Here is a 27,887-nt window from a genome sequence, read left to right as displayed (position 1 = left end):
AAAAGCATGCCCCCAAAAGTACATGTTTTAAAACCATACTTTAGCCATCATATTTAGTGAAAACCCGTTCAGCTTTCCTTTCCTTACCTTTCCAACTCAGCAATCTTCTTATCTTTGTCATTCTTCTCATTTTCCACCTCCTTCAAAATTTCCAAGAGGCGGTCAACTTCTGCCTGGGCCTTGCTAGATTCATCTTTGTACCTGGCGATCTCTCTCTCCAACTGTTGTATTCGGTCACTCATCTCCGGACTAGCTCTGGCTTCCAATGTTGCCTCGTGTGCCTACAAAGAAAAGTGTTCAAATTCTATCAGATATACATACAAGAGCAAACCATGGAGAGAGAGATATATATCAACTTCAATATGGTATTATCCATTTTAATAAGGTATTATATCAATTCAAATTCTATCAGATATGCATGCGTACAGTGGACAAACCATGTATGTATGTATGTATCTATGTATGTGTGTATATATATCAATTTTAATAAGGTATTATCAGGTATCTAATAGCTAGTCTTCAATTTACAAAGTTTTTCTCTGCTTAAATATTACATAGATAAAAATCTACCTTTACACCTCAAGGAACTAGAAAAAATTAGTAGAAGGAAGAAAATATAGATCAGATCAGAAATAAATGAAATAAAAACTAAAGAGAATAGAAAAGATCAATAAAACTAAGAGCTGGTTCTTTGAAAAGATAAACATAATGGACAAACCTTTACCTAGACTTACCAAGAAAAAAAAAGAGAGCACTCACATACTGAAGATCAAAAATAAGAGAAATTACAAATGATACTACAGAAACACAAAGGATCATGAGACTACTATGTAAAATTATTTACCAACAAATCAGACAACCAAGAAGAAATGAATAAATTCCTATAAACTTAAATTTTCTAAAGTGAACAATGAAGAAATAGAAAATCTGAATAGACTGCTTACTAAGGAGGAGACTAAAACAGTAGTCACAAACCTCCCAACAAACAAAAACAACAGGCCCAGAAAGCTTCACTGGTGAATCTACCAAACAGTCAAAGATTAGGGACCTATGCTTCTCAAACTCTTCCACAAAACTGAAGGGGAACGAATGCTTCCAGTCTCATTTCACAAGGCTAGCATTACCCTAATATCAAAACCGGACAAGAACACCGTAAAACTAAAATACAAATAATTCTGGTTAACATAGACACAAAAATTCTCTACAAAACATTAGCAAATCAAATTCAATAATAAATTAAAAGGATCATTCACCATCTACATATCAATCAATGTGATACACCACATTAACAAAAAGAAAGATAAAAATCACATGATTACCTCAATATATACAGAAAAACTATTTCACAAAATTCAACATCCATTTATGATAAAAACTCTCAACAAAGAGGGTACAGACAAAATGTACCTCAAATAAATGAAGGCCAAATAGGACAAACCGACAGCTAATATCATACTTAATGGTGAAAAGATGAAAACTTTTCCTCTTAGGTCAGGAATAATACGAGAATGCCCCTCTCACCATTCTTATTCAACATAGTATTGGAAGTCCTTGCCACAGCAATTAGGCAAGAAAAAAAAGTAAAAGGTATCCAAATTGGAACAGAAAAAATCAAATTGTCACTATTTGTATATGATATGGTATTATACATAGAAAATTATAGTCTCCACCCAAAAATTGAAGTGAATCAGTAAAATTGCAGGATACAAAATTCATATAAAAAAATGTGTTCCATTACTACAAACAAATGATAAACTACCAGAAAGAGAAATTAAGAAAACAATCCCATTTACAATTGTATCAAAAAGAATAAAACATTCCCTGGCTGGTGTGGCTCAGTGGATTGAGTGCCAGCCTGCGAACCAAAGGTTGTTGGTTCAATTCCTGGTCAAGGCACATGCCTGGGTTGTAGGTCAGGTCCCCAGTGCGGGGCACATGAGAGGCAACCACATACTGATGTTTCTCTCTCTCTCGTTCTCCTTCCCTTCCCCTCTCTCTAAAAATAAGTAAATTAAAAAAAGAATAACACACCTAGGAATAAATTTAGCAAAGAAGATGAAAGACCTAAATACTGAAGACAAAAGACACTGATGAAGAAATCTGAAGACAAAAATAAATGTACAGAGATTCCATGCTCATTGATTCTAAGAATTAATCTTGTTAAAATACTGATACTACTCAAAATAATCTACAGATTCAATGCAATCCCTAACAAAATTCCAATGACATTTTTCATAGACCTAGAATAACTCTAAAATTTGTATGGAACCACAAAATTCCCAAATAGGCAAAATTACCTTGGGAAAAAAGAACAAAGCCAGCGGTTACCCTGCTCCCTGATTTCACACTGTACTACAGGCAGTGCTGGGGATGCTCTAGACCCAATACTGTCCCCAGTGTCTTTCCACCTCCTCCTTCTGCAGCAGCAGCAGCCAGTTGTACTTAGCAGTGGCAACCTGAGGCTGCTGCCAGGCAAGTCCCCCAGGGTGGTGCTCAGCTGAGAGGGGTACTCAGCACCCTGAGGGGGTGTTTGTAGGGTGGGGATGACTAGCTGGTAGCCCTGGAAAACCTCCCACACACCCACACCCATACATCCCTTGAATTGCAGGCTGCCCCTCCTAGAACAGAAGCAGTGAGAGGATGTATGAGCCTTTGAACAGTACGCCTGGGGAGAAGAGTAGGGATGGAAATGGCACCACCTCCTGGGTTCCCTGAAGTTTCCAGTTAAGACTCACTGGCCAGAAAGACTAGAGTTAGAAGATGGCAGCCAACTAGTTGGAAGTGGAGATTTTCAGCTGATCTTCCAATAAGTGACCTGAACAATCAACAGAATCTTAGCTGATATTAATTTTTGAAGCCAAGGCATACAGAGGATGCTTTGCACAGTCCGGTAAGAGATTTTATAAGTTGAAGGGGAAATACCTTGCATGAGGTGCCTGCAGCAGAGGAGAACAGACAAAAAATGTGGCTTAGGAGCTCCCACCCCTCCTGGAGCCCGGGTCCTGCACTGGGAACACCCAATCCTATTAGGAGAGACTTAGGAGGATATGCAGAGTCTGGGAGATTCAGGCTGTACACACAGCAAGCAGCACGTCCACAGTTCCAGCACCAACAGGGTGAACTCAAGAGAAAAACTCTATTTCCTAAAACTATTGGAGGCACTGGCAGGCTGCGGACAGCCCAGATTAAGAGATTTTTTGCCTTTTGGGGAGGTAGAGTGCATGTATAGCCAGGCAGTGGCTCCGCACTACACTGTGGGTGCTACATAGGGACTTTTTTAAAGAGGGGAGCTGAAGCATGGCTGGGCAGGGACCCCACGTGTGTGTGACTACACTGCCAGCAGAGGCCAGACTGAACGTGCAGTTCATGGCCACTGAGTCCAGCTAGCCAGGAAGAGTAGAAGGCTGTACAGCAAAGGGATTGTGGGGCCCCACCTGGCATGGCTGGCATTCAGGGGCTGCGTGCAAAACAGAGGGTTTTTGTCTGAGCCTCCTGCAACAGAACTGAGCTAGTGCTGAACAGGCAAGAGCCCAGCGCCTGAGATTCTTTATAGCCAGGCAGGGCCACTCACACCTCAGAGTACAAATCTCTGGGAAGGGGAAGGCATACCCAACCCCCATCTGCAGGACTGTAAACTCCGCAGAACAGTAAGGCCAGGGTCAAGAATCCCATGCCAGGTGCATATCCACAGGGGAAAGAGAATCTCCAAAAAGCCCTTAATGAACTTTTATCAGACACTATGCTGGCTCTTCCTTGGGCCCTATTCCACTGAAAAGAGCAGAGCAGAGAGATTAGAAATTGGTGCAGCAAGTGGGGATCGGGGCCCTGCCCAGCCTTGGCTCTCACACAGAGCTGCCATCAGCACCAAGCAGGAAAGAGCTGACCCACTTATACAGATTGGCCCCTCACATGAAACAGCTAATTCATCAGAAACTATACATTATTGGAAATAATCTGGAACAGACTACAACATGTGGTACAGGGACGGAAGGACACACCCACCACCTTCCCTGAAGACTGAATAGTGCCTCCCAGGAGAGAACCTGGAATTACACCCTCCTGATTGCACCAGAAGCCCCTTCCAGAAGGCAGGTGGAGGTGGTGCATGCAGTGCTGTCAAACTGTAGATGAACCACCCCTGGGCCTTGTGATGATAAAAAGACAGCAAGGCAGAACAGCGAGGAACAGCCAAGCCTAAAGGAGACAGTCACAGACTATAGATTGCCTGTAGCCTCAAACAGGCTGCCTAAAGCTAGACTGGGACACCAGCTGACAGTACCAGGGACAGATCCAGGAGGAGAAGAGAGTAGGCAAACAAACATTAGACTCTGCTGAGACAAATACCACCGTGTTCTTTTTCATTATTTGCATTATTTTTTTTCTCCTGCCTAACTTTTTAACATTGTTTCTTTGTCTTCAATTTTATTCCTATTTTTTCACTATTTTTTATTTTATTTTATTATAATTATTTTTAATTATTATTTTTACTTTAGTTTTATTTCAAATCTCGTATTTTACTCTTCCCTTCACTTACTCAATTCTGCCTTCATCTTCTCTTTCTTATTTTTGTTTTAGATTTTGTTTTGTTTTCCCTTTTTACACCTTGTTTCTATTCCATACCCCTCCATTCTCTCCAAACCATCTTTCTTTCTATTAGTCACCTCACATTCTTTTTCTTTGTTATAATATCCTTATTCTCATTCCACCTTTATTAATGTTTGCTCAGTTGTCATTGATATCGGCATTGTTATTGCATTTCTTCAATTTCATTCCTAGTTGTTCACTATTTGTTTTTAATTTAACTATACTGTGAAGCTATATTACTCAAAATGGTATGGTATTGATATAAAAAGAGACATAGAGATCAATGGAACATAATAAAGAGCCCAGAAATTAACCCATGAATAGATGATCAATTACTATACAACAAAGAAACCAAGGCTATACCATGGGGAAAGGACAGTCTCTTCAATAAATGATACTGGGACAACTGAACTGTTAACATGCAAACAAATTAAATTAAACCACCTTCTTACATCACATTAAAAATTAACTCAAAATGGATTAAACAGTCAAATGCAATACCTGAAACTATGAAACTGCTAGAAGAAAACATAGGTAGTAAACTCCTTGACATCAATATTAGTGATGGGTTTTTTTTGATCTGATTCCAAAGGCAACAACAACAAAAGCAAAAATAAGTAAGAGGGAGTACATCAAACTAAAGCACTTCTGCATAGTAAGGAGAAACATCAACAAAATGAAAGGCAAACTACTGAATGGGATAAGATATTTGCAAATCCTATATCTAATAAGGGGTTAAGTCCAAAATAATAAAAAAACGTGTACAACTCAATAACAAATAAATATCTAATTCAAAAATGGGTAGAAGATCTAAACAGACCTTTCGCCAGACGAGACATACAGATGGTTCTTAACTTCAATAAGAACAATCTAACAATAGCCAAAGGGGAGTGGGGAGGGAATAGTGGGGAGAGGGGATTTCAGGAACTACTATAAAAGACACATGGACAAAACCAAGGGGGAGGGTAGGGGTTGGGGAGGGAGGTGGGTTTGGCTGGGGTGGGGTGAAGGGGTGGGGAGAAAATGCAGACAACTATAATTGAACAACAATAAAAAAAAATTTAAAGATCTAAAAAAAAAAGACATACAGATGGTCAACAGACACTTAAAAAGACGCTCAATATCATTAAATCATCAGGGAAATATAATCAAAACCACAATAACATATCAGCTCACACCCATCATAACAGTTATTATCAAAAAGACAAGAAATAACAAGTGGTGTTGAGGAAGAAAAAGAAAAGGTACGCTGTGAAGTGCTGGTGGGAATGTAAACTGGTATAGCCACTGTTTAAATCAGTATGAAGATGCCTCAAGAAATTAAAAACAGAGCCATCATATGATCTAGCAATTCCACTTCTTGCTATCCATCCAAAGAAAATACAGACAGTAATTCAAAAAAATAATATGCAAGTCTATGTTCACTGCAGCATTATTCACAATAGCCAAGTGTTCACATGAAAACAATCTATGTGTCCATCAGTGGACAAAAAGATAAAGAAGAAATGGCGCGCGCGCACACACACACACACACACAGAGGAATACTACTCAGCCATAAAAATAGAATAAAATCTTGCTATCTGCAACAATAAGAATGGGCCTGGAATATTATGCTAAGTGAAATAAGTCAGAAAAAAAAGACAAATACTGAGTGATTTCATTTCTATATAGAATCCAAAAAAATAAAACAAGCAAATAAATAAAAAACAAAACCACACTTACATACAGAGCACAAGTTGGTGGCTTCCTGAAGTGAGGGCAGTTGGGGCTGGGATGGGGCTGGGATGGAATAAAATATTACTCAGCCATAAAAAAATGAGGAAAATGCTGCCATTTGTAACAACATGGATGAACCCAAAGGGCATTAGGCTAAATAAAATAAGCCAGACATAGAAAGACAAATACTGTATCATCTCACTGGTACATGAAATCTAAAAGACTGAACCGACAGCAGCAGTGTAGAATGGTAATTGGCAGGGTCTGAGGATGGGGAAAATAGGAAGATGTTGATTAAAGGGTACAAAATTTCAGTTATAAGATCAGTAAGTTCTGGTGACCTAATGTGCAGAATAGTGACTGTAGTTAATAATACTATATTGCATACTTGAAATTTGCTAAGAGAATAGATCCTAAAAAGTGCTCTCAACAACCTAAGTGCCCACTGATGGATAAATGGATAAAGAAAATGTGGTATAAACACATACATGCACACACACAGGAATGTTACCCAGCCATAAAAAATAAAATCTTGCCATCTGTAACAACATGGCTAGACCCTGAAGGCATTATGCTAAATGAAATAAGTCAGACAGAGAGAGACAAACACCTTATAATATCACTTACATGTGTAATCTAAAAAAATTCTACAACAAAAAAATCAAGCTCATACATATAGAGCAACACTTTTCCATCTCATGGCACATGTAAACTAATTACTCAAATTCTGCAGCACACCGAAAAATACATTACATGTTTTGCCAATCTGACCAGAAAATAGGTATAACTTTGATTCACTCACACAGGATGGGTATTGTTGTACTGGCTGTTGTCATTTTTTTTGTTTGAAAATATAAGGGAAAAGAGTCAGGTATTGCATGTTTTTAAAAATTCTTGCACACACCAGTGCACCCACCACAGCACACCAGCTGAAAATTTCTGATACAGAGAAAAATGTCCATGGGTAGAAAAACAGGTAATATCAAAGTTGGGGAAAGCCATCTCTTCTCTTCTACCCAAAGAGAACTTTATGTTTATCATGAACCTATTTATTAAGCGTAAATTATAAGAGACCATATAAATGGCCAGCTATGGCATCATCATGATAAAAGGAGATTAAAAATAAAGAAACAGAAAATGTGTGATTGTCATAAAAAGGGAAGTTTAGAATGTTAATAAAGCATTGTTCTTGATATTTACTGCTCAGTTTTATTAATCCTAAATATATCTTACAGCTTTATCTTCCATATTCAGGTATTACCTAAAAAATTACCTCCACCTTTTTAGTGAGGAAAAGAAATCCCAACTACCAAATCTAAATTGATTATAACCAGAGAATCCTTGATCTCAAAAAAAAGTAATTTACTATTTACTCAAAAGTAACTTTAAGATACTGATTTTCTTCCTTTCCTTAGCTTAGTAATATGATTTTACTTTTGGTATACTTTGTATGACGATTCATTATGAGGGTACCATACTGAATATACCCAATATATGAAAAGAGAACAAAACTTGAAGTCTTAACAGCAGGCGGTACCCTTTTTTCATTAGTAAACATATGAACTGGACACAGCTGCTACAACTGTTTAAAAGTCTCAGTCTCAGTTCTTAGAAACTTGATAGCTCATAGATAATAAATAGGAAAGTGCTTTGAAAATGATACAATGCTATATAAATATTAGGCAAATATTCACCATTGCAAGTCACTATCACTGTTAAATTATCTCCTTCTTGGAAGCCTGATGCTAATGGAAGAAAAGTATCAGATAATCGAGATTATTACATTGTGGTATTGTATTTCATCCAGAAGGAAGCTTCATATTTTAATCTTCTTCTAAACTGTCAATTTTCTAAGAGTTTTGGGGTTCTCAGGAGTAAAATAAACAAAACTAGAATATGAATTCTAAGAGAATTAATCAAGGTAAAAAGTGGTATTTTGAACTTTAGGGGATTATCATACTATACATATCATAGAGTTTTCTACTATGTTCTTATTTAAAGCAAAGCAAGAAAATAGAAAATTTTTCTTTAACCTTTTTCAATTGTGATTCCATTTTCAGACACTCCTCCTTCTTCTGCTCCAAAGCAATCTCTAGTGTCTTTAGCCGGGAGTCTTTTTTCAGTCCTGAGGAAGCCAGGGAAGAAGCATGTTCTTTCAGCTCCAAGAGTGAAGCCTAAAAGAAGCAACACATCCAGAATAAATACTAACTATAAACAAAATGGAGAATTAAATTTTTTAAATTATTTTCTTGGTGGCTTGTAGTTTCTTTCCATTATCATATACTGACATATTTCTATTTCAAGAACATGAAATATAAGACAATATTAACTTTAGCATTCAAGTCCTAACTAAAGATGAATTGCCAAGAAACACCAATTGAGTAATGATTTAATGAGTTCAATCAATACACACGCACTCCCACAAAATAAAGGGGAAGTAGATTAAGCTTTGTGAATGTAAATAGTCAGCCTCAGTAGTCACACTGATTTAAATACTATAAAACACTTTTCCCTTTTACAAGAAAAATTCTACTAGAAACTTAAGTTGCCATAAATTTTCTTAAAGATATTAGGGAAAAAATCCTGAGGATATCCCTAAATCTCATGCATTACTATCTGATCACAAGGCATTAGCCATTTTTGTTATTTAGGTCACATTAATAGGATTCCGTAAAGCCAAGATCAAAGTAGATTAAGTCACTTAGTCGATATTTAAGATTTCTCTGCCAGACGCAAGGTGCACTTTAAGAGCTGCTGCAAATAAATTGTTGTTCTTTTGCATATTCCTTTCATCTATCACCTTTCTTACCATTAGCACAATACTTCTCCAAATGTAACTGGGCTTCAGTTATGTTAGGATTTTTTTAAATGTCATTAACAAGGAAGAAATCAATTTATAACATACTGAAAGAAGGTAAAAACAGGAAATAAATGATCCAATCTACTATGTCTCCGAAAAGCTTCCTTAAACACACCTCAAGGTCTTCCCAAAAGGCCTGCTATAATAATATTAAGAAAATCATCCATTAAATACTTTTTAATATGCATTATGTAAACACCAACAACAGATACACACAATGCACTAAGCAAACCAAAAAATTCCATTTTGGTGATCTTAACCTCTTTCTCTGAGAGGTCGCCTTGCAATAGGCTGACTTTTTCTTTCAAGTCTTTAAGGTCTTTTTTGTAGTTATCAATTTCCTCTTGCTTCTCTCGCTCATCTCTGTCCCGCTGCTCCTTTAAGCGTTCAATTGTCCGCTCCTGGTGAGAGAGCACATCAATAAATGAGAAAATTCCTTTCATCCTTGTACCATGTGGACTATAATTCATCTTTTAGCTCATAAAATTTCACACTTCCATCCTCCATTCAAAAGACAGTGATAAGTTGTCAATAGTTTAAAGAATTCATCCTTCCTACCTATCTTGCTATAACAAAGATATACCTTTGTTATTTTTATCCCCTCAGGTTTCTTTTCACATAATCTCAACTAATTTTACAAATCCCTAAAGTATGTATTCTTTTGGAATAATCCAATTTATTCAACTCCCAAGTAACCAAACACACACACACACACACATACACCCTGGCGACAATAAGTAACAAATATTTGTTCTTTATAGATAATTCACATGTTGTCTACAGGCAACGGAAACAACTCACAAATCAGACACCACAAGGAGGGTGGAGGTGCTGGGAAGATTATGATGTGCTGAGTTTAAAACATAACGAATGCAAAGAAAAGAAAAACCATTAAAGCTTTTTGTCAACAGATACTCAGGAAGTTTGAAAGTTATGTAATTTAAGTACATTTCTGGGTATTATTTGTGAATATTTTCAGTAATCAAGCCTTGATTCCTTACACCTCAGTTTGCTCATGAAGCCAAAATACAGCAGCAAGGCCAACACTAGAAAAGCAGCAAGTACATTCATTGTATTAATAATTAAAACCCACAAATATATTAGGTACCAATACAACATAGTAAAGGAGAACTAATTATATATTGTTTACTAACAGTCAGTGTTTGATATTCCCACATCCCCAAATTCTAGTTGACCATATAAATAAAAATATTCCTTTTCTTCACAAGATCATAAATGGGGAACATATGGCTAACTGTAGAAACTTCAGCCACTGCCCTCTAGTGTAGCATCCATCTTGCCTAGCAACATATACTTAAACTGGGAATAATTAAATAGGTTTTCTTTTATATTATGTGTGTCAGCAACAGCACAGGGAGCTCTTTTCCCTTTTTGCCCAAAGGGATTTTTGCTGTGTTCTAAATCCAAGTCTCCTCACTAGAAAAAGTATTAGAATAATGAGAAGGCAGAAGAAATATGTCTATGAACAATCTGGACCAATCACTCACTTTCTCTGCCAGGGCCTCCTCCAAAGTTGTCAAGGCAGTGTCGGTGTTGGTGGTATCAGCCTGCAAGGATTTGACTCGTTCTTTCAAGCTGCTCATCTGCTTTTCCTTATCTCTAAGCTGCTCTTGAAGATTTTCAATCTGAATGTGCACAGACAATTAAGGAAGAAAAGATAAAATAAATACAGCTAGACAGTAAGAAAAACAAATCAGCTATCTAAAGGAAAAAGTCTTCTTAAATACTAGTGTTTAGATTTTTATATCATTTTTTATCTAAATAGCAAGCATTTTCTTTTTTCTTTTTTCTTTTTTTAATCCTCACCTGAGGACATTTTTTTCCTTCCTTTTAGAGAGACGAAGGGAGAGAGAAAAACATCAATGCTAGAGAGAATCATCGATTGGTTGCCTCCTATATGTGCACAGGCTGGGGACTGTTTGTAGCTGGACCGAGATCGAACCCAAACCAAGTTATGTACCTTGACCAGGAATCGAACCTGCAACCTTTTGGTTACTGGATAACCATCTGAGCCACACCGTCCAGGGCAACAAGCATTTTTGATGAAATTTCTCATTGTAGTTATTCCTTCCTTCACATTTATATGCATTCATTTACATGCATTCACATTTATATGCATTCATTTACTCAAAAAAGTATACTCTGAATTCTCTATTGCATGCCAGACATTAATGATACAAAGAAAAATGAATAGACCCATTTTTATTATGTTATAAAACGGTAAGAGAACTTCCCATTAAATAGCTGAATGCAAGCTCTGGGTGGGGTTGTGAGCCATCCTAAAGAGCAAAAATTCTATTCTAGACAGATGGATTAGGAATTTTTTAAGCAAAGAAATGATCCGGTCAGTTCTACATTTTATATAGATATTTCCGCTAGCTATAAAGAAAAAATTTAAGAGGTCTTGCATAAAGACATGGAAAACAATTAGGAGACTGTATCAATTCAGGTAAGAGATTTTGGAGATAAAATGAACTGAGATAGATGGAAAAGAGGGAATGGGTTTGAGAAGCATTGTGGAAATAGCACCTTTTTTAAAAAAAGATTTTATTTATTTATTTTGAGAGAGAGGGGAAGGGAAGGAGAAAGAGAGGGAGAGAAACATCAATGTGGGGTTGTCTCTCACATGCCCCCTAGTGGGGACCTGGCCTGCAACCCAGGCATGTGCCCTGACTGGGAATCAAACCAGCAATCATTTGGTTCTCAGGTCCGCACTCAATCCACTGAGCCACACCAGCCAGGGCTGGAAATAGCATCTTATCACTAGGAAGACTCAAATACACATAATGAAAAGTACAAAGCAAAAATATGAAGGTGTTGTAGAGATTCTTTTTAAAAAAAAAAATTATTTTAGAGCAAGGGGATAGGAGAGAGGGAGAGAAATGTTGATGTGAGAAAGAAACATCAACCTGTTGCCTCTCCAATGCACCCCAGCCGGGGACCAAACCTGCAGTCCAGGCATGTGCCCTGACAAGGAATTGAAACACTGACCTTTCGGTTTTTGGGAAGACACTCAACCAACTGAGCCATACTGGCTGGGCAAGAGATGTTCTTTTTTTTTTTTTTAGAGAGGGGAAGGGAGGAAGAAAGAGAGGGAGAGAAACATCAACGTGTGTTTGTCACTTGTGCACCCCCTACTAAGGACCTGGCCCACAACCCAGGCATGTGCTCTAACTGGGAATCGAATCAGCAACCCTTTGGTTCACAGGCCAGCACTCAATTCACTGAGCCTCACCAGAAAGAGTGAGAGATTCTTTTTTTAAAGATTTTATTGATTTATTTTTAGACAGAGGGGAAGGGAGGGAGACAGACAGGGAGAGAAACATCAATGTGTGGTTGCCACTCATGTGCCCCCGACCAGGGACCTGGCCCACAACCCAGGCACGTATCCTGACTGGGAATCGAACAGCGACCTTTTGGTTTGCAGGACAGCACTCAGTCTACTCAGCCACACCAGCCAGGGTGAGATATTGTTAATAAACTAGAGAAAATATAATAAGGCAATTATTCTAAAACACACAAACTTCATTCATTCAACATAAACTTGAGCTCCTGCTATACACCATTTTTATAGGTATTAAAGATACAGAAATAATCACAACAGACAAAAATCCCCACCCTCAAAAAGAGCTTATACCCTAACATGGTAGACAGTGAAAAATTAGTGAAATGAAGACAGTATGTGGGATGGCCATAAGTTCCATATAGAAAAATGAAGCAGGTTTTACTTCATTTTCAACAAAAATGGAGGATGTAATCATATCCTTCTCGAGCTAATACTAGAACTAGCAGGTTTAAACTACATAGCTTTCGGAAAGCAACAAAAATGCTACTTCCTTTGGGAAGACTCTCTTGCTCTTACCCCCTAAAAATAAGATGATCACTGTCTGCATTCCATCACACTTATACATATAAAATCCCCATCCACAGACACATTTATCCCCATTCTCTCATCTATCTACACACTCACCTCCACTCTTACATCTATCTATATGCTATAACACAAATTCCTAAGCGTATTCTAATTATTTGTTTTATACGTGTCTCCACAAGTAGACTGGATCCTCCCCATTCACCTCAGTTTTCTATTTTCATATCTGGCACACATCACATCTGTAATAAATATTGGTTAATTAGTAAATGAATAATATATAAACTTAGACTTTTATAATGGTAGTTAGGCATACACATAAACTCCTGCCAAAAAAGGAACTAGAAAAAAACCCTAGATCCAACCTTCAGATAATTGCCTGTGTTAATCAATTTAGTATAAGCTTTTTAAGGGCCTGCTTCGTTCCACAGAGGAAGAAAAAAGAAGTCCCCGCCTAGAGTGAGTGGAATTAGAAACAGAAAAACAAAGTATCTGGCAAATTTAGAACGGGTGCCATGAACAGAAGTTAACCACTGATAAGCCTGAAATGGGTTCCAGTCTGTTCCACTGTCAATAAAAGCCCAAAGCCTATCATTAGAGAAAAGACCATCATAAATGAAAAGCATTAGTTTTCCTTTAGTTTAATCAGACACTGCTACTGGAATCTCAAATGTATCATTACTTAGGCTGAGATCTCACAACCACTAGAGAATTTTCCACCCAAAAATCTAGTGCACACTTCATATACATACAGAATGCAATGCCCTGGTGTTTACGTGTTTAAGCGGCTGTGCAGGTCATTCTAGTTGGTAAGATATAAACCTTATATACAAAAAAAAAGATATGCTCATACTGTTGATTAGAATTTCTTACCAAGAAAGAGCAGTACAGAACCATTATTTAAAATAAAATTTCACAGAACCAAGTTTTAAATACAAGAAAACAGAGATTTGTTTTATGGGCTCACCTAATATACAAATAGCCCCTACATGCATGGTAAAAATAATACCCACCTTTCTCCTCCATTATTAGTATCTAAGAAAGAAATCACTTAAATTGTAAAAATTCCACATATATAATTTCTGTGCAGTACAACTATTAAAACAATTCATTACTCTTTGCTGGCAAAAACTTTTCCTGATAATACTCAGGTGCAGAAGCTGCTAAACTAGATAAAATCCCCATTAATCAGCTCTCCCTAAACTATTTTCTCCTTTAATTACCTAAACAGGTTGACTGTTGTTGGGCTGGAGGGGAGGAAAAGGATTTCTATTCTTGGACTCCTATGTACTTTTGAAGAGGAGGAATTCCATATTGAAAGACACTAACAAAATGAAGAAAGGAGAGTGCACACTAAAAATACCTTTGGGCAACTTACCATCAGGGAGGAAGACTTGAAATAGACATGTATGTGCAAACTAGCTGTGTAACCATGGAACAAACCCCAAAGATGCTGAGTGTGATGTGTGAAAGGACAGGCATGTACAAAAATACTGTTTCCTTTATCCAGCTTCATGATGGATAACAGCTGAGCCCTACTGAAAGCTCCTGTTACATATATTCACTTTGCTTACGATTCAAAACTGTGTTTTGATCATGGATCTGTGATTTATATGTGTTGCTAATGAGCTGGTATATGAATGCTACCATATTATTCTTGCCATGCGTACTTTTTTCAACCTAATGTTGAGGTTGTAAAAGCTGCTCATCCTAATAGTTCTGTATCTTATCACTTCAGTATTTATTATTTAATTTCTATAAAATTTATAGTGGAGATCTTACTCCATACTAAGTTTAATTATCCACAGGATCTGAAATATATAACTTATAAAATGTTTTGAATACAACAGCCAGAAGAAAAACTGTATGTTATTCACATACTTGGATAATAACGATAAAAGATGATTGTTTGAAATCATGTTAAGTGGAAAAATACTCCTGTAAATATGCTCAGAATATCTACCCCAATGCCAGAGAAACTCAGCTCTCCATTTCGTAGGTACAGAAGACACAGACTCTCTAAAATACCAACATGACCCCAGTAACAACAAAAAGTAGTAACAACAGTGGTGGTGGTGAAGAGGGCTACTGGTGATGATAACAGGGGCCACTAACACTTAAAAAAAATAGTATGTACATTGGCAGGCACTGTCTTAAAAACTTAATATGTAACAACTATTTAAACATTACCACAAAACTAAGGTAATTACTAATCAATCTAGCTACAGAATCCTACTCTTAATCACTATACTATGAATATGTTTTATGATAAAAAAATCACACAAAAGTGACTCGAGCATCTTTCCATAAACTATTCCTTATTATTAAAGACCATTTATTAATAAACACAGGATATTATTACTATGGCCATATATTAAAATATTATCCCCTTCTAAAGCAAAGAATAGAGGGTAGAGGTAGCAAACCACTGCAAAGGCAAAAGTACATCTTCCGGGGGGGAAAACATGTATTTAAACACAATACACTAAACACAAGTCTCTTTGGTGGAGAGAGCCAAAGACACCTGATATCAGTATTTGAGCATCATGATATTAAAACAGTCTGTATAGCGTGCCTTTCAAGGGGTAGAAGTAAGCCAGTTTATTTATACAAACTTGACAATGAAATAGCTAAAAAGCTTTTCTTATTTTACTTAAATAACTTATTGTTAGTAATAATGAAAATTAATAAAGTGATTATTGCATAAAATGATGTATTTTATAACTCTATGGGTTTTTTTTCTACTTCATTCATAACCTGTTTGATACAGGAAGTAATCATTAAGTACCTATCAGTGTGTATTCAATTTCTACACGAGTAAAGTTTTGTAGCAATCAAAGGAATTGGTGTTTATTGTATATGTCTGTGTTCTTGATGATAAATAGGGAGGGGGAGGATCAACCAGGTTTATACATACCATTTATTATCGTAGAGAAGAACTAACAATGTAGAATTCAAGAAGGAAGTATTTTTTAATTAACCATTTAGAGAAAGAACACATTTTCCCTAAAATGACCTTTCTAATTATAATATAGTTCTGTTAAATGGGTTGAAAAAATAGAAATAATTATTATATTAGATAGAGTCTTTCTTCCCCTCACACAATTTTTATTTTACAAAGAGAGAGTAAAACCAATGAAACCAGAGGAAGACTAATGCTGAATGCATGCTACATATAAATTACTCATACAGGCATACCAATTCCACACTGGGACAGATTTCTTGACATCTTTTGTTTTGGTTTTTACCAGCACTGCCAGTTGTCACAAACTATCATGCTTCACTGTGGGTGATCTATTTCTCCTAGTCAAGTGGAACTCATTCTTCTGCCTTTGAGCCCCTAATCACTGACATAAAGGTAGAAGAGACTTCCTCTATGATACAGTTCTAAGGACAAAGAATCCCAAAACACTTCTTGAAATCACCTGGCCACTTTAAACATCATTTAAGGGAAGTAATTTTTTGATGATGCCTCCACAGTTCTAAGCAGCCATCGGCATCAAATTTGTTATGTGAAGCAAGTTATTCAGAAAAGCTCTCACCTTTATTTTCTTGGTTAATAATACCTTTCAATATCAGTGGCAGAAGTACAGTGTTGGGAACCACCCTGCCTAGCTGCAGAAGTTGTAACCCCCCATGGCTAAGGCTGAGTGAGAGATCTTGAGACCCTAAGCCACTAAGGAGACAAAGCTTATCTTCCCAGTAGGGGCACCACCTCTGCCCCCTTTACTTCACCCTGCTTGGCCCCAGGTGGATGACTGGTTAGCTAATGATAGGTAAGATTCCTCAAGGGATGGACGACCTAAGACAGGCATGGTCACGATGGGGCCATTAGGGAAGGACTTGGGGGACTACAGAAAAAGGGGGTGATGGACCCTCACCCCTCGGCTTTGACATAGTCTGAGTCCTCATTCTTTCTGTAAGAAATCTCCTAATCTCTTGGCTGCCCTACTTCTGCCTGACTTAAGCCAGAAACAATGCCAGGGTGGGTGTGGCCCTGTGCTGGAAAGGGCAGGTTCCCCAGGGCGAAAAGGCCTAAGAAAGAATGCACAAAATCCTGTGAAACCTGCTTTGCTAAGAAAGCCCTCAATTTAAATGATAAAGGTCCAAGCATGAAATGAGTTTGTTTCTCAAAGTTTTATGGCCCTTTGGCTATATGACCCTGACTCAGAATAAGCCCTCATAGTTCTTTGAATGTTATCTATTGTTTGATCATTACTGCCTGACAATGATTGATTGGCTTTACCCCCTGTATTCCTATGCAAATTAAACCCAGTAACAGCCCATTGAGGAACAGGCTCAAGGCCCTTCTCCTCTGAGAGACTGGCTACCTTTCCTCCCCAAACAGATAATGTCTTGGTAGACTTATTCTCATCCGCAATGGCCGTGGGGGGTGGGGGGATGGGGCGGGCTCTGCTGGATGAAGCTCCACATCAGTCTGGATGAACTAATTGGCTGGAACAGAGAGATCCACAGTGATTAACAGAATCTAAAAAGGAAAATTTCACTGAGTCCCCTAATATTCAGGCAATTGTATGTCTACCATGCTACACTCTGGGGATATGCAGAAACTAGGTACAATGATAATTTACCAAAATAAGCAGGTTCTGCCCAGACTATTTATAGGATGGGGCAAAAGTAGGTTTATAATTACTTGTATGGAAAATAATACAATAATTAATAAATAATAATATAAGAATAACCTCTGTGTTTCAGTTACAACTGTAAAGCTATTTTTGCCCCACTCTGCATATTTGCCTCTAAATTTTACTTGTCCAATCATTAGAAGACACAAGAGTAATAAAGTCAGGAGAAACTTTACGCCATGTTTTAAATTCAATTTAGGTTGTTAAAATCTCCCATATCTCCCATATATTCTCAATTACGGTTTATGGTCTTTGGTAAGTCCAGCAAAGATTTTGATTGGCAATCAGTTCTTACTCTGGTTTCCTTTCCCTCTCAGTTGTGCTATTCTTTCATGGTGGAAGTTACAGAGTGGAAAACTGTAATGAGTAAACACATAACTATGTCCCATTGGACCAGTTACTTGATTTTTCCAATTACCTATAAAACCAAAGACCACTGATATCCCTTTTAATTCTAAAATACAACTATATTTTTATAATAGGGAAAATGAGAAAAATCAAGAATACTATTATTTTTATCTTAAAAGCCATTCAAATTGAACTATACAGGAAATCTAAGTATGATCTTTAGGAAAATTCATCCATAGTCCACTGCTCCAGCAGATTTTATTTATTGCTGGGAGGAAAAATAAGTTTCTTAATAGACTTGCTCATGGGACAGATAATAGATCCAAGGACCATTTACATTAAAATGAATGGATAATATGAAGCAAAGACTGGTGAGACAAAAGGTCACTGCCAGTCAAAATCTCCTTTGTAGACAATTATGGAAATGGCTCAAATGCTTGTTTTTGTATCTGGTAGGCATACAGACCTGCCTGCACTAAAACTGCTCAGAGACAAAGAGGACCCAAAAATCCACAAGGGCAGTCCTTCCGAGGTGCAGCGACGGTGAGACTGCACTTGGGACCTCCATTCATATCGACACGAGTGGTACCCCTGGGGCTGTACGACCACGATGGTGACCTCCGCAGATGTCGTAGAGCTGCAGCTCACTGCATTTCAGTGATGGAAAAATCGGTATTTTTAAATAACTAAAACAAATGCACTGGGCTTAATTTAAAGGAAAAAAAAGCAACCACTATCCTGTTTGTTTATTAACAATAACAAAGTTGAGAAAAATGAAATAATTAATAGAAGGCTAGCTAAATTATATATGATCTGGATGGAATATTATGCAACCGTTATAATTCAAATACATGAGAATTAAATAAAAATATTTGAGAGAATCTTATCAAATTTAATAAAATGTTTCAGAAATTTGGTTTTCTAATCTGGAAAACTCCTCTGTGAACAAAAGTGTTAGGAGAAAAAAGTAAGGAGGTCTGGTAATTACAGGAAGATAAAGGACAAACTACAGGTCTGATGCTTGAAGCTATTTTCTGTCTGGTTAAAGTGTACATATTGGTGTGACAGAGAAGGAAAAGCACAAAAAGCTATTTCATCCAATTTTGATTTAACAACTTCTTCAAATTGTTATTTCAACTTCTCAACTAGAGTTGACAGGTACCTGAGATTCTAACCAATATCCAAATGGCTTTTCCCACAGGTGAGAAGGCAAGTTAATTCATGCCAAATTATAAGCAGTTTAAGCAGAAGAAAATATTGACTGTGCGTTGCATCAAATCTTTGATCAAGCAGTCTTTTTTCAAATTTTTTGTCCTTTTCTGTAACAGATACTTATCTAGGTATTTACTACTCTGACAAGTTCCTGCTACAATGTCTCCTGAGATACCACTAAGAACAACCTTTGTCACAAAAGTGGATTATATATTGACTTGTTAACTACCATTTCTCAAGTTTAAAATGTTCAAGTCAGGGCATTCTGGACTAGAGCTTACAAGACGCTGAGAATATTAATATGGCATACTATCAATAGAAAATGATACAGATAAACACAAATCCTCAAATTTTTCAATAAGCTACCTAAAAGCCCAAGAAAATTTTGTTTTAACAAAGAGACAAAACTACTTATTGTTGTACAAAGCATTACAATGTAACCCTCTGAATAGTTCTTATTTACATTATACCCTAGAACTCAAAAATGAAGCATTTATCCAAAAGATATGTTCTCTCTGGTCCAATCCTATTGCCTGCATGATAATGTTGGTACAACATTTCTACATTTCCCCAGGTGAAAAATACAATGCTATTTAAAAATACAACCATCCTTATCCCAGGGATGCATGGTTGGTTCAACATATGAAAATCAATCAGTATAATGTACTATATTAATGAAGAACAAAAACCACATGCTCATCTCAATAGATACAGAAAAAGCATTTGAGAAAATCCAACACCTTTTCATGATAAAAACACTCAATAAACTAGGAAGAGAAAGGAATGTCCTAAACCTGATAAAGGGCATCTATGAAAAACCCACAGTTAACATCATACTGGTGAAAAATGAAAGACTGTCCTCAAAGATAAAGAACAAGATAAGGACACCTGCTCTCATCATTTCTAGCCCTCACGGCACTGGGCAATCAGGGAAGGGCCATTAAGGAAGAAAAAGAAATACTGAAAAAGAAAAAGTGTCACTATCTCTATTTGCAGATAGAGAATACTAAAGAATCCACTAAAATACATATTAGAACGGAATAAATAAACAAGTTTAACAAAGTTGCAAAACCTAAGATCAATATTCAAAAATCAGCTGTGTGTCTGCATACAAGAAATGATTAATCTTATAATGAAATGAAAACAATTCCACTTACAATAGCATTAAAATGAATAGAATATTTAAAAATAAATTTAAAGAAGTGCAGTACTTGTAAACTTAAAAATGCAAAACACTGATAACAGAAATTAAATACAACATGAATCATTTAAGGACATCCTACATTCAGTTGAAAGGTCTGATATTGTTAAGATGGCAATATTCCCCAAACTGATGAACATACTCAACACATTATCTATTAAAGTTCCAAATGCCTTTTTTTTTTTTTTTCAGAAATGAACACACTGATCTCAAATTTCATATGGAATTATAAGGGACCCTCCCAAAAGCCGAAACAATCTTGAAAAGGAACAAAGAGGATTCATAGTTCCCAATATCAAAACCTATTACAGAGCTCAAGACTGTGGTATGGCATAGACATATAAATTGATGGAACAGAATCCAGAATTCAGAAATGAACGTGTCTTTGTTCAACTGATTTTTAGCAAACATCCCAAGACAATTCAATGGGGAGGGAAGAGTCTTTTCAACAAATGGTGATGGGACTAACTGAATATCCACATGCAAAAAAATAAAGTTGAACCCTTACATGATACCATTTCCAAAAATTAAATTGGAATGGATCAAAGACCTCAATATAAAAACTAAAACTATAAAACTCATAGTAGAAAATGTAGGAAGAAATCTACATGACCTTCAGTTAGGTAATGTTTTCTTAGATACGACACTAAAATCATAAACCACCAAGAAAAACAAAGAAAAATTGGATTCATCAAAATTTAAAACTTCTGTGCATAAAAGGATAAAGTGAAGACATAACCCCCAAAATGGGAGAACTATTTGCAAATCATATATCTGATATGGTAGAACCTCTGGAATATATAAAGACTTCCTAGAACTGAACAATAAAAAGATAAATAACAATTTTAAAATGGATGAAAGATTTGAAGAGATATTTCTTCAAAGAAGATACACAAATGGCCAACAAGTAGATGAGAAGATGTGAAACATCATCAGTCACTATGGAAATGCAATCAAAATCACAGTAAGTTACTAATGCACACCCATTAGAATGTCTATTTTTAAAAGAAAAATAACAAACAGGAATGCAAAACTATGTTGTGAAGCCACTTTAGAAGTAGTTTGGAAGTTAAACATGAATTAACATCAATCCCATTCCTAGATATATACCCAAGAGAAACAAAAAGATATATTCATACAAAACCCTGTGCATAAACATTCATAATATCTAAAAACTAGCAATAACCCAAATTTCTATAAACTGATGAATAGATACAAAATTTGGTATGTTCATTACAATGGAATATTAGCCACAAAAAGGAATAAAATACTGATACTTCTACAACATGAGTGAATCCTGAAAATATTATGGTAAAGAAACCAGACACAAAAAGCACATATTGTGTGATTACATTTATATGCAATGTCCAGAACGGGAAACTCCACAGAGACAAAAAGTTGTTAGTGGTTGCCAGAGGCTAAGGGGTTGTGACTATTAACAGGTAGAGTTTTCTTTTGGGGATCATGAAAATGTTCTGGAATTATATAGTGCAACGGTTAACCTCATAACTATACAAAAAAAATAACTGAATTACACAGTTTAAAATAGTAAATTTTATGGTATGTGAAGAATTATATCTCTTAGGCAAAAAAATATCCTAATTAATCCCTTACTGCTAGCCTAAAAGTCAAAGTCCCACAGTATCAATGAAGTGTGAAACTACTTAAGCCTATGATTTATTCCCCAAATAACATAAATCAATTTAGCCAACTGTGTCTGTTTTTAACAGATTTAGATAGTCTTTTACATTCAATGTATCATCTCTGCACATATTCAGTCTGGTTATTTTCTAGATGGCAATCTCTTCCATGTTGCATCACTAATATGCAAAAGTTTTCAGTTGTGCTTCTCACGTAAGGTTAATTTCCAAAATAAGTATGAGGCATAAATTCATCTTCTGCTGTCAGTCCATCCTTTCCATACACCTTATTCCTCTGTACCCTTTTCCTATAAATTATTTTAATACCCTGTGATAATTTCTGAATTAGGTAAAACAATTGTAAATTGTTCAGAATTCCTTCTGGTTTGAGGTGACTTCTATTGGGAGCAATGAATGATAGAGAAGCCCTATGAATAACAGATTAAACACTGAGTTGAATGTGGAAATAGAAAAATTCCTTTTTGTTCTAATAAGGCTGCAACATCTCAAGACAACTAGAATAAGAAAAGAGAACAAGAGCCTTATCACATACCACACACACACAAAATCTCACCCTCATATTCTCAACTCTTTACCCAACATTTTATTCAATGGAAGCATATATTGTGCAAAAATGGCCACAATATCGCCAACCTGGCATGCTCTTCTGCAATGTGGCACTGACACTCCTCCATTAAGAAGTGGAGTCTATTTCTTTATCTCCCTAAGTTAAGGGAAGTTCTGTGACTATTATGACCAACAGAATACAGCAAAAGGAATCCTCTGCCATTTCCAAATCGGTTCCTAGCATAACCTTTAACTGACCAGGCAGCTTCTGCTTCTATCACCTATGACTGTAGAAGTCAGGTGCCACATAAGAAGTGACTAATCTCACCATGCTGAGAGATGCCCAGGGCATGTGCACAAGCCCTGAGGCAAAAGATGTCATGTAGCCATATAGCCAGAGGCCAGGAGTACCTGGGCAGAATGTGTGCAAGTGAAGAAGCCATCTTAGCAGTAGATTATCCAACCGCAGACACCCACAGCTGTAACCAAAGGATCAGGGACAAAGTACCCAAGAGAGCCCCTTTCTGAACTCCTGACTCACAAATAACTGAGCACAATAAAATTATACACCTGAAACTTATATAAAGTTATTAACCAATGTTACCCCCCAAAATTTAACAATATTTTAAAATAAATAAATTAAAGGTAATTTATAACATGGTAAACTGAGATCTTCCCTTTTTCAGGGCATAATTTTTCAGTCATTATAAAAATGTCACTTGTATAAGATCAGCTTCATTTTAAAAAGAGTTATCTATTGACAAACCAGAAGTTAACTTAGACTTTGAAAGTTAAACCATCTATTGGGATGGCCAAAAAGTCCATTACATTTTTTCCATATGATGACACTTAGTTGTCTTTAACTTCATTCAAAACAATTTTGTTAGATTGTATTGTGACAGCTGTCATATCAGCATGCATTTAAAAAAATCAAAATTGGTGAATTTTTGTATAGCCATTTTAATACTGAAAATGAAAGAAAATATGCAACATTTTTGACATATTATGCTTTATTATTTCAAGAAAGGTAAAAATGCAACTGAAACACAAAAAAAGATTTGCGCAGTGTATGGAGAAGATGCTGTGACTGATCAAATGTGTCAAAGGGGTTTGCAAAGTTTCTTAGTACTGCTGACATTTTGGCCAAGTAATTCTTTGCTGTGGGGCTGTCTTACACATTGGGAGATGTTTAGCAGCACCCTTGACCTCTTCCCACCAGAAGCCAAAGGCAGGAGATAGCTGACATACTCAAACTATCCAAATCAATAAAATTATTGATGAAAATGAAAAATGTGTTTTATTTTATGGAAAAAAAAAAACATATGGACTCTTTGGCCAATCCAATACCTCCTTAAGGTTTACTTGAGAAAAAGAGGGTAAAAAAATTATATGAAGCAAAATAAATCCATATAGAGTATATTCTCCAGTAGAAATATCATCATCCATCAGACTTCATTCACTATGCACTGTTTTTTTTTAACAAAATGGTATTTTAAGAATTAAGCTATGTATATTCTCCATAGAAAGAAAAGGGAAAATTCTAATATCTAAGTATATTAAGTTTCCAAATTTGACTGGGACCTGACTTGGTCTTCTTCTCTTATCTTCTTCAACATTGGGTTGTAACTTAAAAAATAATAGCTTTTAGAAAGCACTACAATTAATCCTTATGGAAAAAAAGAGCAACATTTTAAAAACAAAATATTAATGTTCTCTGAATAAATTAGTAAATTTTGTTTTTAATGATAAAACATATTCTCTTTCCCATTTTATGATATGGAAGAAATAAAGAAACTAACACTGCCTTAGCCAAGATGCCGCAGAAAACAAAGAGAATATGTAAAGAACCTACTCTTTCTGACTTCCTACCAAAACAAAACAACAGGACCCTGAAAGAACCAATCTAGGAACCCCCCCAGCACTCCCGCCTGCTAAAGCCCGCCTAATTCTATGCATGAACCGCTTTCTGCTACTATTAAATCTAAACTCTAAATACCAAAACCCAGGAAACTGGAGAAGCAAGCAAAGTAAAACAAACAGAAGTTACAGAAGTACGGAAGGAAATAATACAAAAGGGAATGATAGTAACATCTGCTTCAGCAAATTAAACTCCAAGCTACATTATAATTTACAATCAATCAAGAAGCTGTGCAATTTTAACACAGATTTTGAATGCAGCTCAGATCTAAGTGCTCAATTACATTTTCTAGGTCAGTGATTTACTATAAAGATAATAAATTTACTATTAACACAAAAACTATTTTAAACCTTAGGGGAGAACCCTGGGAAGAAGGAGGGAGCCCAATGCTAATCCCATTATACAGTATGGTTGGCCATCTGCTATTGTCCTGGTTCTTTCTCTGACCACAGAGTTATTCCAGTACGTACAAATACATACACTACCTAGAAACCTAGGAGACTATGGGTGGGAAGTGGTGCCCAACAGAGCCAAAAATAGTCCTGGGTATGTGACTCACAATCTAGCCATATTCCCAGCTGCTACTGTTCTCAGAAAACAATGTTTTTAAAAACGCATATATAATATGCCGAAAGTAATGCCAAAGCCTATACTATTCCCTGGTATTTCTCCTTAAATATTAAAATGTTATGCAGCTGCCAGAAAAAACCAAAAGGTTGAAAGCAGAGCTACCATTGCCCTCTTCCTCATGTGTCCAAATCAAGAAGCAAGGTAGGTTAAGCACTGTGCAGAATTAAGACATCTCTCCAGGAATATCTGAAATTCTACCAGAAAAGTTATATTTCAATATCCTATTGTAGATAAATCTCAAACTATTGATTTTAAAACATCTTCAGGACAAGAGGAAAGAAATGTTGAAATCTATTTATTAGTTTCCTAAACAAACTTAAAGGACAATAAAAGTGAGTATATTTGCTGAAATCTTTATCAATATATAACACTAGGAAGAATTTTCCCAGTGACTGCATGAGAGTTCATAATGAGAAAGAAAAAGGTATTCATAGAGCTCTACTAAAAGTTTTCAAAATCCGTATTACAAAATGTTGGAAGAACAAAAGTAAAATTCCAAGGCATGTCACTCTGAAAAGGAACACTACACATTTTCATTCACACTGCTCTCTCCGCGTGGGATGTCAGACCCCTTCCCCATCGGCCTAACACATTTTCATTCACTTGCAGGACTCAGTTCCTAAGACTTACTTAGACTCTTCACTCAAGGTCAAACCTAAAACTTCTTGCTTTGTCCTCCACAGTAGAACATTCGCATCATAACGTCTTTAATTCCCATGACTCTGAGAATCTGAGAACAGAAACCTTATCTTATTTGTCTTTGTATTTAGCACAGTGCCTCGTACACAGCAAGAGGTACTATGTTGAATGCATGAATGAAGACAGTTCAGGAAGACTGGGAAGCCCACATGAACATAATTTTTAATATACAACGATAAATGTACACAGTAAAGGGGAAAAGGTAAGAGAAAGTAATATTCCAGTGTCACAAATAAATACACTGCTTAGAAAGCTAGGAAATGTGTGGTGGTGGTGGTCCCGAGACAGCCAAAGATAGCTGAGTATATCAAAGGGCCTCATAATCCCGTCATCACTATAAGAAAGAATTGTATGGAGTGACCACTCCAATTGACTCAATTTTTTTTATATCATAACCCAAGGGTATTTTTTCAGTGTTTTTTTTTTTTTTAGAGAGAGGGGAAGGGAGAGGGAGGGAGGGAGAAGAGAGAAGAGAGGGAGAGATGAAGGGAAGAAGGGAGAGGGGAGGGGGAGAGAGACAGAGAAGCAGAGACACAGAGAGAGAAACATCAATCAGCTACCTCCCATAGGCACCATGACGGGGGGTCGAACCTGCAATCTTTCAGTTTATGGAATGATACTCCAACCAACTGAGCCATACTGGTCAGGGCAAACTGACATATTTATAAGGGCCTGGATAAAGAACAGAGAAAATTGCAGATTTATAAACAGGCTAGACAGACTGGGCTTACAAAAAAAAAATCTACAGCCAACAGAAAGAGTTTTTTAAATTACTTTGATAAATATGTATATATCCATTTGACAGACACTTTTTATAATATACCACAAAAGTCTATTCTGGGCCTGTTCAACACTGTATCACTTACATAAAAGTATAAAGAATATGCTCGTAAATGGATAGAATGCATAAAAGTGAAGGAGATAAAAAGACTATATAATCAAATCATGATTTAACAAGATCCTCAAAGATTAGGGTAACTGGCTTAACTTAAGTAAAATTTAGTAAGAATAAACAATATTAATACCTGGCATTCACAGTATGTAACACTTTACAAGTTCCAACATGCTTTCATACATATTATTTAAAAAAAAAAAAAAAAAAAAAACCTGAGGTGACTATTATATCCTGTCTGTAGATGAAGAAACTGAACCTTAGTGAGTTTCACTGAGTTGACCAATATAACATTTCAGCTACCACCACCAACAGAACATTAATAACATCCTAATCATCTCTTTTGCAATTAGATCCAAAATTCCACCTGGACTAAAGTATGGAGGAAAAATGAATTTAGACAAGTATCTCCCATTAGAAAAATTAATTGGGACCAATAAAAACAATGAAAGAAGAAGAAACACTTGCCCCAGGAAAATAAGGTTTGAGGGCTGTCAAACAGCAAGTTTGCAGTATCTAAAAGGCCGCCCTGCAGGACTGCACTTGTGCAGTACGGCCTAGTACATCTCAACCAGCCAATACTGTACGTAGCCCAATTCTGGTTCAAGAAAGAGGGTCAAAACTTTCCAAGTCATTTATGTATCATAGTTAAACATATTTGACCATAAGCTAAATAAATCCATTTGCCAGAGGCTTTATAAGAAGAATTAAACAAACAGACAGTTGGACTCCATCAAATCAGACTCTACATCAGTATCAGACGTTGTTTCAAAATGCATAAATGAACTTCTAGGAAAAGCTGGTTCTAATTTCAGGATTATAAAATTATTTCTAAGAACAATTCTTTTTCAGTGAAGATAGACAGGTATGGACAGGGAGGTTTTTTCCTAAGCATTTTCATTATTTATATTTACCGTATTTTTTCAGACTATAAGACACTCTCCCCCCACTTCCAAATTTGGGAGGAAAATGGGGGTGCATCTTATAATCTGAATGTAGCTTCCCTGGCTCACTTGCAGGGTGGGGGGTGGCGGCAGTGGAGCAGGGTTTTTTTTTTTTCCTATTTTCCTCCTTTAAAACC

General features: G+C 36.3%; 1 protein-coding gene across 18 annotated transcripts in view; it reads right to left on the bottom strand.

Moving 5' to 3' along the window:
- The window catches only part of ERC1 (ELKS/RAB6-interacting/CAST family member 1), a 536,970-nt gene that overhangs the window by 345,609 nt on the left and 163,474 nt on the right, over positions 1 to 27,887 (bottom strand). For all 18 annotated transcript variants that reach the window (XM_053920835.2, XM_053920834.2, XM_053920839.2 and 15 more), the window contains 4 exons: positions 10,670 to 10,807; positions 9,422 to 9,562; positions 8,335 to 8,475; positions 88 to 281 (listed from right to left, as the gene is read on the bottom strand). In XM_053920835.2, the coding sequence (XP_053776810.1) occupies positions 88 to 281; positions 8,335 to 8,475; positions 9,422 to 9,562; positions 10,670 to 10,807 (614 nt within the window). The remainder of the gene's footprint in view (positions 1 to 87; positions 282 to 8,334; positions 8,476 to 9,421; positions 9,563 to 10,669; positions 10,808 to 27,887) is intronic.

The sequence above is a fragment of the Desmodus rotundus genome, chromosome 3 (genome assembly GCF_022682495.2).
Source record: "Desmodus rotundus isolate HL8 chromosome 3, HLdesRot8A.1, whole genome shotgun sequence".
Taxonomy (NCBI): domain Eukaryota; kingdom Metazoa; phylum Chordata; class Mammalia; order Chiroptera; family Phyllostomidae; genus Desmodus; species Desmodus rotundus.
The sequence above is the reverse complement of the archived record's forward strand: the minus strand, read 5'-3'. Positions and strand labels throughout refer to the sequence as shown.